Raw genomic sequence first — 12,534 nt, forward strand, 5'->3', positions numbered from 1 at the left:
TAAAACTGACGGTCAAAAAAGACAGAAAAAAATGAGCGATTGCCAAATAAAGGACAAAAACAAAAAACGGAAACAATGAGAGATGGGGAGGAAGGTGGTTTTAGGCAAAGTTACAGCATTTTTTTTTCTGTCATGACAGTTTTTTCTTTAATGCTGGAATAGATGAGGAAGGGATTTCTAGCCATTCTTGTGGATCAATGCAAAGAAGTTTTAGAAAGCAGTTCATGGTAATAAATATATTTCAAAAGAAAAAAAAACTGCTTCTTGCTTCTGTGTAGATTTCTCAAACCCGAAATATGGAATTTCTCAAAGCCTCTTAGATATTAGTACAGATGAAGGTCCCCTTTCAAACTAAAACTTTCATAAAGGCTGAATGTACCCAATGATCTATTGAAAGCAACACAACAAAGGCAGAAGTCAGTCAGTTACTGTATGATAATGGATATTTGTGACATTAGAGGGGCATTTAAAATATTGGGTTTTTTTCTCCAAAATATTTTTGTCTTTAAAATATCAAAATATTTCAGTTAATATTTTGGAAATCTTTAATTTTTGTATTTCATTACAATCAAGTCTATAATAAATTTGACCAAGAAAGTAACTAAGTTGTACAGAATTTACATGTTGTAACAGGGGCATACGGATTTATCTATTAAATGTATTATTTCTTAAAATTACTATATAATTACATTGCAAACTATGCAGTCATGCTTACGATTAGCTGTAAATGGCGTTATACAGCATTTGTCACTGAAGCCATATTTATACAATCCTAGGTTTGAAATGTGTCCAGACTAGGATATAAGCAGGACAGACGAAGTTCATTCTTAAGAAGAAGAATTTTATAGGTTTTCATTCCATACTTAGGTTGGAACACAAAAATTTTCAGTTTGAAAGGGGAAAGCTAGATCTTAAGAAGTAATTTACTCATGCATAGAAAAGTGTGGCAGAAAGCACTGATGTTGCACAAAGTGGTTACTTACAGGTAATAAGTGTAGGAGTGATAGCTTCTTCTGCCAAGTGGGGTGGTGGTAGGTTTTAAGCAGTGGTGGGGAAAAATGGAATGGAAGGAAAGAAAAGTAAAATATTAATGTTTAAAAATATAAATGAACAAAACTAGATATGATGGCATAAGTGAAGGTTACTAGTGGTCGTGAGGGCAAGGTGACAGCTGGGAATATGTCATGCAAAATAGAATAAATGCAGAATTCTTTCTGAAAGGGAGTACTGCGAACATTAATTAAAAACAATATGCATACAGGATAATCTACTGCTAACGAAAGTCCAAAAAGACTGGTTCATATCAAAGAGGGTTTCGTATTGGACGTATTGGACCAGATTTGTTAAAAAAAAAAAGGAATTGGAAACGTTAAGGAAGGTTGATTAGAAGACTCAGATGTTTTTTAAAGGGTGTTAGAAGAACTTGCGTTGACAGGGCAATTATTTAAGTGTAACAAATCAATGGAAAAACCAGATGAAGTAACCTTTTTTTTTCCCAATCCAAGGAAGGGAATATCACTTCCTAACTGAAACAAATTAACAGAAACGACTATTCATTAACATCTCGATGATTTAATTAAAATGTTAATAATTCTAATATTCAAACATATGAGTATTTCGGCAATCTCACATTTTCTTAGCCACTGAACTGCAAACACTTTCAATTAAAAGGTCGCCATGAAAAGCAAATGTAGAATTTCACTAATTTATTGAAAGCAAGGCATATGACAGGCAATTATTCACTTTATATCCCATTGAAAAATCTTTTTTCAACATTAAGTTGTTTTCATGTTTTTTAAACAAAACCTCATAGCTTGAACATCACTCTTTATTTCCTAACCATTGTTCTAATTCAGGAATGTCAAGTTACTGCAATGTTTGCACACCACCTCCTATAATCTAGTACAAACTTAGAAAAACTCTCATAATATGTTATTGCAGGCTTTACTGCGCACACAGAAGTTTCTTATTTGCACAGCAGTCACTCCTAGGGCTGCAGCACAGAATATAGAAATGCTTGCCTGGCATGGGACTTCAGTTAATGTAAACTTGCCTCTAGCTACATGCTGAAGGCATCTCTTTGAAAAATGTGCTTTCATCAATTTTTCTTTCTTATCTGCTTTTTTTCCTTAGATAAGCCTCAGAAATATTTCCCTATTCCCACTCCCAGGTCATTAAAACAGTGGCATTTGTTTGAGCATTGCAAAGACAGTAATTAATATTTCATTGTATATTGTACATCAGCATTATAAACAGTTTAATGGGTTTTATCAATGCAATCAAATCAATTATTAAACAATTTGAAAATGCAGCAGTTAGAAGGTGAAGAGGCAAGCACTGTGGATTACTTTTGGCCCTAAAGATTAATGGCCATAATACATCCTGTTTTTCTGAACAATCTGCCACAAACCCAATATTTGTGTCTTACCATTTAAAATATAAATTGCTCTTAATGTGCACACACAAGCATAAGCACAAACTGTGTATATGAAGCAGTGCACACAAGGTTCCAAAGACATCATGTAAGATTCTTCTAATTTAAATAATCCAGTTATCCTTTTAATTAAGGTTCTAGTTACCTTTTAAAAGCATTCCAACTTGTAACACTAACAAAATTCAAGATGTAACTTCCAAATTACAAAGACAGTTACAAAGACATTAAATACAGTACCACATGTAAGAACATGTGCAACATTTCGAAGCACAGTACATCTGAATGTATTTTTTTAACAAGTCAGGGATGTCTCTTACCTCTTCTTCATCACGAGCACGACTCCCAGGAAGATGATGACGAAGAGGAGGATGCCAGCGATGACGCCAGCGATCTTCACAGTGTGATCGGTCTGCTTCTCAGGCTCCACAGCATCAGGCTTTCGAGTGGCAGCACCTGCAACCATGTCAGTTTGCAAAGAGAAACAACTGTATTACAGCAGGTTCACGGGAGGGAAATGCTAACATGCAACTGTAGCACACAACTCCTGGTGACCTCAGCCACAAAAATGCAAGGGTTGGGCACTTTCCTAACGAGGAGAGAAGAATCATGCTAGAGAACTGTGGAGGACAGAATTAAACTGCTCTCTAACAACAGCACAACAACAACAACTGATTTTATTCCCCTCATATCCCATCTTCTTTCAACAGAAGTTATCTCACCTTTAGCTCTTATACCAATTACCGCCAATACAACTGTGTAGCTGAAACCACAACAAGCATTTCGTTACTTTACATCACGCCTTCATTTATGGCCTGTTCGCAATTACTGTGAACTAGGGATACTCAGTATGTAGCCCTGTTCCACAGAAGAACTTTTCACCATTCATCTCCCCAGGTACTTAGCTAATCATGATGGAGTTAAATTAATCAAGAAGCCAACTAAAACAAAGCCCAGCATGAAATTAAATGCAAGTGCAGAATATTAAGTAGCTGTGGTGTACTTATGTTATACAAGCTGATAAACAGGCACATTGAGATGAATACAAAAGGCAGAATAGCAGAGTGAGTGGTTTTTATTTTTTTATGCACATAAACCCTTCAACAGAGCCAATGCAGAATACTGGAGGAGGAAAAAACGTCAACATCTTTAAAACATTTAGCCTGGTTGAGCATTTTCTTCACCAAATCAAAAAATAAATAAAAATTACACACAACCTCATTTTTTCCCATTCAAAAATATTTTCTAGGACTTTAGGTTAAAAGGAATTTTTTACAACTTGAAAAGAAATACCAATGGCTATAGTCAATATCCAGGAGGCAAAACAAAACCTTTCCTTCATAGCCTACACTTGGGTGGGCTGATATCCATACTTTATGTAACTTTCTCATGCAGAACTAACAAGTCAACTATGAAAACTCGGAGTGTCAAACAATCTAAAAATATATTGCAGTGTAAAGTTACGAATTTAGGCACTATGGACTTCGATCCTTTTATGACTAATTTCAGATTTAAACATTTATTTAAACATGTTTATTGATCGAAGACTGTTTCGCTGAACAGAAACTGAATCCCAAGCCCTGCTCTTATGAATTCCCATTCCCACCTCGTTATATTCCATTTTCACACTGGCACCTAACCATGCAACGCGTCTCTCAAGCCCTTGTTTTGCTGTAACCTTTCTCCTCAATAATTTATTTTTCATAAATGAAGCAGTCATCTCTCACCGTATTAGCTCTAGTACCTGAGAAAGTGAGATAAGCTCATTGGCCATGCATTTCAACACCAATTGTTTTTTTGAACACAATAAGCACTTCTTCTTGCCTTTGGATATCCAAATGTGGGTCACATCTGGTGAGCAAAAAGACTCCTTCTAAGCAATTTATTCACGAAGCAGGCAGCAGCTGATGATCACACCACTGGCATACACATTTAATATCTGTTTAAATGAGATAACCAACACCTAGCAGCTACCACTGTTTTAGCACTTCCGGGCTTCCCTGTTTTAAGAACACTGTTTGGACTGTTTACTGCATAATGTGATGGAACGTCAGACAGGTGCCTGATGAAATATCCATTTCCTCTTGCTAAATGAGTTCAGGATGAAAAATGTCAGAACACACTGTTCAATTCACTAAACTGAATCTATTTTTCTGCCACCACCACTTTTTCAATCAAAATGTGACAACATCCATCATGCGAAGCGCCCTGCTATCGTTTGAGCCTTGATAGATGGTGTTGGAAGCCTGGTCTCGTTTCTAAAAAAAATACTATTTTACTTTCACTGACACACATACTACAGGCTGCAATTCTGCAAAATTATTGTAATAGGAAGTCAATTCAAAACTACGTATTGTACACACATAAACAACCCCACGCATCAGTAACAGCCTGCCATCTACACAGAGGATGGAACAGATTTGTAGATTGAACTTAACATTTTGATTGAGTCTCAAATGTTGTTATAAACATATCATCTACACACTGTATTTAGATGACTCCGCAGAACAGGTATCAACTCACTCTGTTGCACTTTGTGCTAACCAATTTGTAATTGACTGCTGTACAGTTCAAGAAAATAAACTTGAATTAAAACACTGAAACTCAGAAACAAAAAATGCACGTGTTACCTTTTAATAATTAAACAGAAAGCATATGGTATATTTGACAACCACAAATACAGCAAATATCTTAGCAAATTAGATTATAATTTACTACTTTATAAACTGAAATTGAGTGCTTCCCAAAGTATCCACAGAACAATACATGTGACTTCTGAATATTGCCACAACTGGATTACTACAGCCAAATCATTCTATACACTTGGGGGAAAAAAAGCACTTCAAGATAAAATATGTTGAAGACTACAAAACTGATGAAAGTTTCCAGTGTCTTATAAGGACATCCGCTTTTGCTGGAAACTGGTGTGAAAATATCCTTATAAAAGCTACTGTAAATATTTTTATTTAAAAAAATTAAAAAGCCTATTTCACCAAAACTCAGAAACTACAAGAACTGACAGGAGGTGCTGTACCATCTAAGTGGTATCAAATCATGTTTGTATTCCTCTCTTTATGGGGACTAAATGAAATCCAGTTTTAGACACTGGATCCAATTCCGCCACTCCGCCATAACATCGTTATGTTTAATTACAATAAACAATGTCAGAAATGCTAAGGGGATTTGGCATTTTCACATCATCAGCTAACCATTTCAGGAGATTTGACACTGGCTTAATCTGGCCCATCATCCATTAGGGTGTAAATTTTCTAATAATGTAGGGAAAATGCTGCTTTATCTTCCAATGTTGTCATTCTGAGTTCAATTTACAGTGCTTCTGCGGTTTTCTAGCAACATTTGTTAACCATTTAAGCAAGAAGCAAGTTGAGAAAACTGGTGAATATTTTAATGTAACAGTCTGCCCAAGAGAAACAGCCCACCCAATTCTTCTCATCTACTAATCAATTCTGTAGCTTATGTATGAGGGTGGTTCTGAGCCCAACATGAAACATGAAAGATCAAACCAGTCCACCATTCTCGTAGCTGCCTAGAGTAACCTCAAAGAGCAGAGTCACATGTCTCTACAGTAGCTTGGGCTGTTCCTTATTTATGATTCGTTTTATACAGGTGTGTCATGGACGCTGAAAGCAATCAGCATGACCAGGTGCAGTGGACAAACACAATGGCACTCAATGCATCGTGAACGTGTACGGGGACAATGCATGAAAACTGCATGGGCTGAAAAATTCCATGCTGGCAAAAGAAAGAGCTCACAAAGACGGCAACAGACCAGGGGAGCTGGCAGGTGTGGTTATAAAAAGAGCAACAAGGGTCTGGAAGATCACTGCCTTACATTACATAGCTAGCTGCCACAGAAGCTGGGCTGTGGGATCACAGTGAACATCTCCCAGCCCCTCAACAGACCTATAGTGTGCCCGTGAAAAAGCCAGCAATTTATTTTCTGATTATAGCCTAATATCAGTCTATAAAGGATTTCTTTCAAACTCTGAAAAGAAAGTAACAAAGGCAGTGGCTTTCATTTTCCACACCTGCAACACAGGTCTTGCAAGATCTTTATGACGTTGCCAATGTATCCAAGAAAAAAAAAAGACATTTGTGTCAGAAATTCATAAAAACAAAAAAAACCTCCCAAACCCATGAAATTCCTCATCCTTTTTTTTTGGTCTTTCTCCTGTATTATAGATGGTGCTGCCAATGTTAAAGTGACAAATATATCACATAAAGCAAACAAAAACAGGTCATAAATCACACTTGACACAACAGGTCATTAAAATGCATTCAGTTGGTGTGGGAGAGGCCAGACACCTCTCTCGTACTTTACATGAAATCACAGACAGATGGAGATGAATTAAGCCATCTTTCTAAATCTATAACTGCAAAAAAATAGTAAACACTTAGGAATTTTGAACGTGTTCATCACCTACTGTACAATTACATCTAGCATTTTTTAATTTTGCTGATACTGATTTCATACTTCACATCCAACATTTATTGCAGTGATCTCCATTTGTAAACTACGGTATATACAGAAGAAAAGGAGTTTTTCCTTAATTTCATTTTTCATTTCTCTTAATTTCATTGTTATTCTCTTGCATAAATGCATAAATCAACGTATTTACTATGACTACCTTGTAATATGTAATAAACAAAATTGAGAAAAAATGTAGTTTTTACCAGAATGCACAGTGGCATACAGTAATTATCTTTTGAAGACATTTTTATGTGAACAGAGTAACAATCTTTCCTGGTGTAAAATATTTTTGGATTCAACAAGCCATTTGACATTGCAAAATGAAACAATCTCAAAGTTTAAAAAAGATGACCTTGTTGAATCTTCTCTATGGCGATACAGAAGTATTATGTCTCTTTAATTCCACCTAAACCTCAACATAAAACAGACTATTAGGTTTTAATGCTTAATAAGAAAACACTTTAATGGAGCAGGTTTTCCTATAAAAACTACACAATAACCTGTTGGAAAAATACACAGTAACCATTGCTATCCAAATTGCTTTTCTTTCCCAAAGACTAATAAATTGAAGTTCAGTAATCTGCTGTGTATCATATAAGCTATGGTGCCTCACAGAAGAAAAGTCTAGTGATTACTTTAAGAAAAATAAATCCTTACACTTATATAGCGCTTTTCAGGACACTCCACTCAAACACTTTACAGGCAATGGGGACCCTCCACCACCAATGTGAAGCCCCACCTGGATGATGTGATGTGATCCAAAGAGCACCAGTATGCTCACCACAGATCAGCTCTCAGTGGGGAGGAGAACAGAGCGAAGAAGCCAGTTCATAGATGGGGATTATTAGGAGACCATGATTGATAAAAGTCAGGGTGAAATTTTGCCAGGACATCGGGGTTTGGGGTATTATGTCTCATCTGGGGTATACTACCCCCATCACTATACTGGGGCATTAGGACCCACAGTGCCCACCATATGAGCACCCTCCATTGGTCCCACTAACAATTCTTCCAGGAGCAACCTTAGTTTTCCCAGGAGGTCTCCCTTGTATGGTCACACCTGCTGGGTGATATAGCTGCTACAGTATAATCATTCTTGTTAAACTGCCAGAGATAATGTCAAAGCACAGAGTGGATATACAGTTTCCTGTTATCAGCTGGGGTCGAACAGCCTAAGTACTGCATGTGTCCAGTAAGTACACGAGGATTCTCTCTCTGATAGAAAACGAATTGTGGAATTTGTGCAGACTTATAAAAGTTAATACTACTGAAGTTCATATAAAAAACTTAATAAAACACCCTGGAAACTGTAATTCTTAGGTATTTTCAGACCATCATACTATTTAGATCAAGCCTTTCACAAATTCAAGCTCCAGGATTGTACGGAAGACTTGAATCTTAAACCAAGAGGTTAGGTTGGCTAGCTTATTGTTAACCCTTTGATAAACAGACCAGCTAAAACTTTAGTCCTCTTGTATAATGTGCCTCTCAGAGGGTTTGGATTGTGTTTGTATAGGGGAAGAATTACATCCCCTTTAAATATATCTAAGAGATGGTTTGCAACTCACAGCATAACTAGTGGACTAAAACTATTATTTGTATGCTTGTTACTGGATGTCTTTAAAATGTAATGAAATTATACAACTTTATTGCACCATTTTATAAAATAATGCATATTTACATTGGAATTTACGGTACACTCTATAATAATATTTAACAGTTTTATCATCTTACATTACAGTTAACAGATTGTGAAAGCTGGCAGAGGTTTTACCTTTCATTTCCAGAAAAATAAATATTTAAATGTAATTTTCAGGCAGAAGGCTGAGAACAATGTCTTTGTCACATGTGCCTAAGTGTAAAGGTTTATAGTTTCACGGTGTTTTAAAAAAAGACACTTAGTTTCCCTTTTGCAATAACTTGGATAAAAAGCTTAAAAAAGGAGAACAAAGATAACATGCACAGCAAGATTAAGAAAATCGGTTTATCCCATACACAGGTTCTACAAAACAATCCCCACATAACTATATCAGAAGGCTGTTTCTAAAAGATGACATTATTGATTTTTAAATAAGTAAAAAAAAGAATCTTTGATTCTCCCCAAGCCCTTTAAAGGAGACGTGACAGAACAATGACAAACCTCCCAGTTAACAAGAAGGATGAGACAAGTCTCCCACACAAGGAACACAGAATGAAAACATGCAGTGGGTAAAACAAGCTACAACTACGGGTTCAGGCAACACAGGAGCTCCACGCGCACTGCTCGCGACGCCGAGGGCTGGAGAGCGCACCCAGAGACACAAGGGGGATGTGCAGGAACAGAAAGGAAGGGTGTGATGGCAGGTGGGTACATGAATGTCTGACCTGTTAGTTGGTTGTCGCCAGCAGCTGGGGCGATGCGAATGTATGGTGTTGTAAGCTGAGTCACGATTATCGCAGCTAAGGCAAAGGAAGATTTCCAGGTCAGCATGCATGAAGAAAAAAAAAGCCACACTGAAGCTAAAGGCTGAGCACAGAAGAGATTCTTAGTCACAAAGCAAAAAAAGAGACTTTCTTCTTTTCCAATTTAAAGCGGAGCAGGAAATTCGTCGCAGCACAAAAAACTTTTTTAATACCCGAATATCTTTACAATAGTTTACTCTATAAATCTTTGTAATGCCACTATCACTCCTAAATTTCTACAGGTACTATTTGCATTAGAAATGTCATCAGCTTACAGTGGGTTCTGTGTTGACATTATAAATGCTTCATATGAGGCCGATTTATTTTCCCAATATTGCTTTTACACATAGCAATTTCATCAATTTCAGAACAAATTCGATCCCTTTAACAAAGCGCGATCGGTTGGCATACTGGCATATGCTGTAGTCTAGAATTCCAGTTAACACAAACACATGCCATTAAAATACATGGGCTTGGCTCAAATTAGTCTGCAAAATATTGTTTTGTACAATATGATAGACACAATTTGCAGTCATTCACAAAAAGGAAAAGCAAGAAAGAAGTTGAAACATCAGATGCAAAACAATTTGCGGGGCTGCAAATAAATAGTACGGACAAAAAAGACGAGTTGAACAGAATAACTAATTCACACAGAACAGCCTGGGCGCCATTAGAAAGATGGCATCTAGTAAGGAAAATAGATTATCTACCATCTGTGGACAATTAAATTCAAAACTGTGGCTGCAAAATATTTTAAAGACTTCCAGTTTAGTGCTAAATACAGGCTGTAACCGTTTCTCAGCCAGAGCAGAGCCCATGTTAAAGCACCTTTCTCACAACATCCTGTACCCCCAGAAGAACATCAAAGCCATTTCCATCAGCGAGGAAGGAAAGAGCAGAGGAAAGCAAGCTGTTGTTGTATTACGTTGTTTGGAATTACGGCACCAGTGCAGTGTTAACAGTGCGCAGAAGAGTTATGCTTGCATCTGTTGAGGTGGAATCCAAAACGGGCAGAAAGCTAAAATGAAATGCAGTGAGGGGACAAGGGCAAACTTACCACCTCCCCCTTTGCTACCTGAAACAATCTGACATTTGAACAAGTGGACTGAAATTTTCCAGAGTATTGAAGAGCTGACTGTAAGTTAAAACCGAGTAAACAAGCACAGTAAAAAAAAAAAAAACACTCAAAATAATTGTTACGTGTCCAACAATATAGAAAACAACCAGAAAATGTTTGACGCTTTTATTTAAATCATGCACATTAAAGGCACATCCTGCTCTCTTTAGTAACTGGTGGAGTTGCAAACATTACCTTTAGTGGCCACTCTAACACAGTCGATTTTGGTTTCCTGTGTGAACAGATAAAGGAGAAAAAGTCATTGTTTCTGATGCAGTCAGAGAAAACAAACATTTTCTGCAGTTCTATTTAGAGACCCATCAATTTGATATGTGCCTGAGGATCAGCTGTGCACATGGTCCCACAGTAATAGAATGTCCCTCTCCCCAATCTGGAGAACACCCTGGCCATAAACAGCTGAAATGTAATAGACTTGGCATCTTGGGAAAACACTGTGGATAAATAGCTCAGGTGGCATTTACCTGCCAGATGACAGAAATCTATCTGGAATGCCGTGTGTGGCCTTGAATTTGGAGCACACTCACTGACCTTGAGTCCTGCTTCCTTTCCAAAACAGTGCAGGCTTTCAACACCATGTGAGGCATTTTTAAAAATTTGATGGCAAATTTGGATTTGGCATAGTCACCACACATTGAAAAGCAGGCTGTAATAGCTGTTGGCACAGACATATCTTAGCTGTCAGAGACAGCCAGCAAAATAAAAAAAAAGATCTCTTGATAGGACCGAGCAGGAAACTGAAAACAATGCACGGAAGTACCGACTGAAATCATATCTGCAATGTCCTTTTAGTTTTGCTTCAGTGTCGACTCCTGCTATTATGTTTCATTGCTGTCTGACAAAACAACGAGGCAGGAAATGAACATCTATTTCACTCACATACAATTACAATTTGTTAATAAAACCTTCTCTGCAAATACAAACTTATGAAGGTGGCAGTGACTTGGGACTGAATTAAAACGCTGATGCTTTACTGAAGTGGTCTTTTAATGGTATAATGCTAAAGTTAACTGTAATATTAAATTATTTAACTTTAACAAAAAAAGATGGTAGTTACTGTGGGTGTATAGTTCTACATATGAAACTCAAAATAAACCAGCTACTGTATACAAACATAAAAATAAAGAATTGTCAGGGGTTGATTCTTGAAAAATGTTTATATTTTACAATTATTTAACCATATTAAAACGAAGATCCTTTAAAAAAGAAAATGCTGCATTTTGCATAGTGAATAAACAATTCTCAAATTAAAGGTTAGACATTTTCCTTTAAATCCTAATATTAATGTACCTTTAATTTAAAATAGTGATATACAGTGAATTCAATATTCTGTGTATCTGAAAAAAAAATCAGTCATGCATTGCTCTTTTGTACATTACTGTATTTGAATTTCAGCAATTTACCACTTTGTTCAATAAATTCACCTACTGGTATTTGCACATCTCTCCTAACAACATTGTATTTAAAACCTACTGTATATAAATCTCTAACAACTTTTTAATATATAGATTAATTCCACAATTGTTCATAGATTACTTCCAGTCTTGGTTCACCAGCAATCATACCATCCATACAGTGCACAGCATGTAAGATTAAATAAAATAATGAAACTTGTTTCTGTGCAGGCACACTGGTTGAAAGGATTCTCCTCTTTAAAATATTACCTTTTGCTCCTTTGAACATCATGCCATGATACTACAATGCCAGGGGGTTCACAATGGTTTCGTTCATTAAGAAATAACTATTTCATGTTCACCTAGTTATTCAACTAGACCTTAAAGTGAGGTTCTCAAGCATGACACTTCAAAAGGAACATACTGGATCATCACAACCACATTATAATTATTGCTGGCCTGTTTAAGTCAGCCACAGAAACACTTGAAACTTATAACTGTTTGATTACACTTTCTCAAACTCAGAATAGTATAGAGATTTATTTGGCCAGGCAAAAGCTCAGAAACTCTCTACTCAATTAGAAATATGAAATGTAGTTTTAATCTCAAATTAAACCAATGAGAAAAATTTGGATTATTT

General features: G+C 36.5%; 1 protein-coding gene across 9 annotated transcripts in view; it reads right to left on the reverse strand.

Moving 5' to 3' along the window:
• LOC148655534 (receptor-type tyrosine-protein phosphatase mu) overlaps window positions 1–12,534 on the reverse strand; it is a 240,857-nt gene that overhangs the window by 62,540 nt on the left and 165,783 nt on the right. For 3 of the 9 annotated variants that reach the window (XM_088642100.1, XM_088642098.1, XM_088642097.1), the window contains exons 13-16: window positions 10,678–10,714; window positions 9,288–9,362; window positions 2,752–2,887; window positions 984–1,013 (exon numbers count right to left, since the gene is read on the reverse strand). In XM_088642100.1, the coding sequence (XP_088498226.1) occupies window positions 984–1,013; window positions 2,752–2,887; window positions 9,288–9,362; window positions 10,678–10,714 (278 nt within the window). The remainder of the gene's footprint in view (window positions 1–983; window positions 1,014–2,751; window positions 2,888–9,287; window positions 9,363–10,677; window positions 10,715–12,534) is intronic. The other 6 variants (XM_088642105.1, XM_088642102.1, XM_088642101.1 and 3 more) reach the window with 3 other exon arrangements.

The sequence above is a fragment of the Lepisosteus platostomus genome, chromosome 8 (assembly GCF_059453375.1).
Source record: "Lepisosteus platostomus isolate fLepPlt1 chromosome 8, fLepPlt1.hap1, whole genome shotgun sequence".
NCBI classification, from domain to species: Eukaryota; Metazoa; Chordata; class Actinopteri; order Semionotiformes; family Lepisosteidae; genus Lepisosteus; species Lepisosteus platostomus.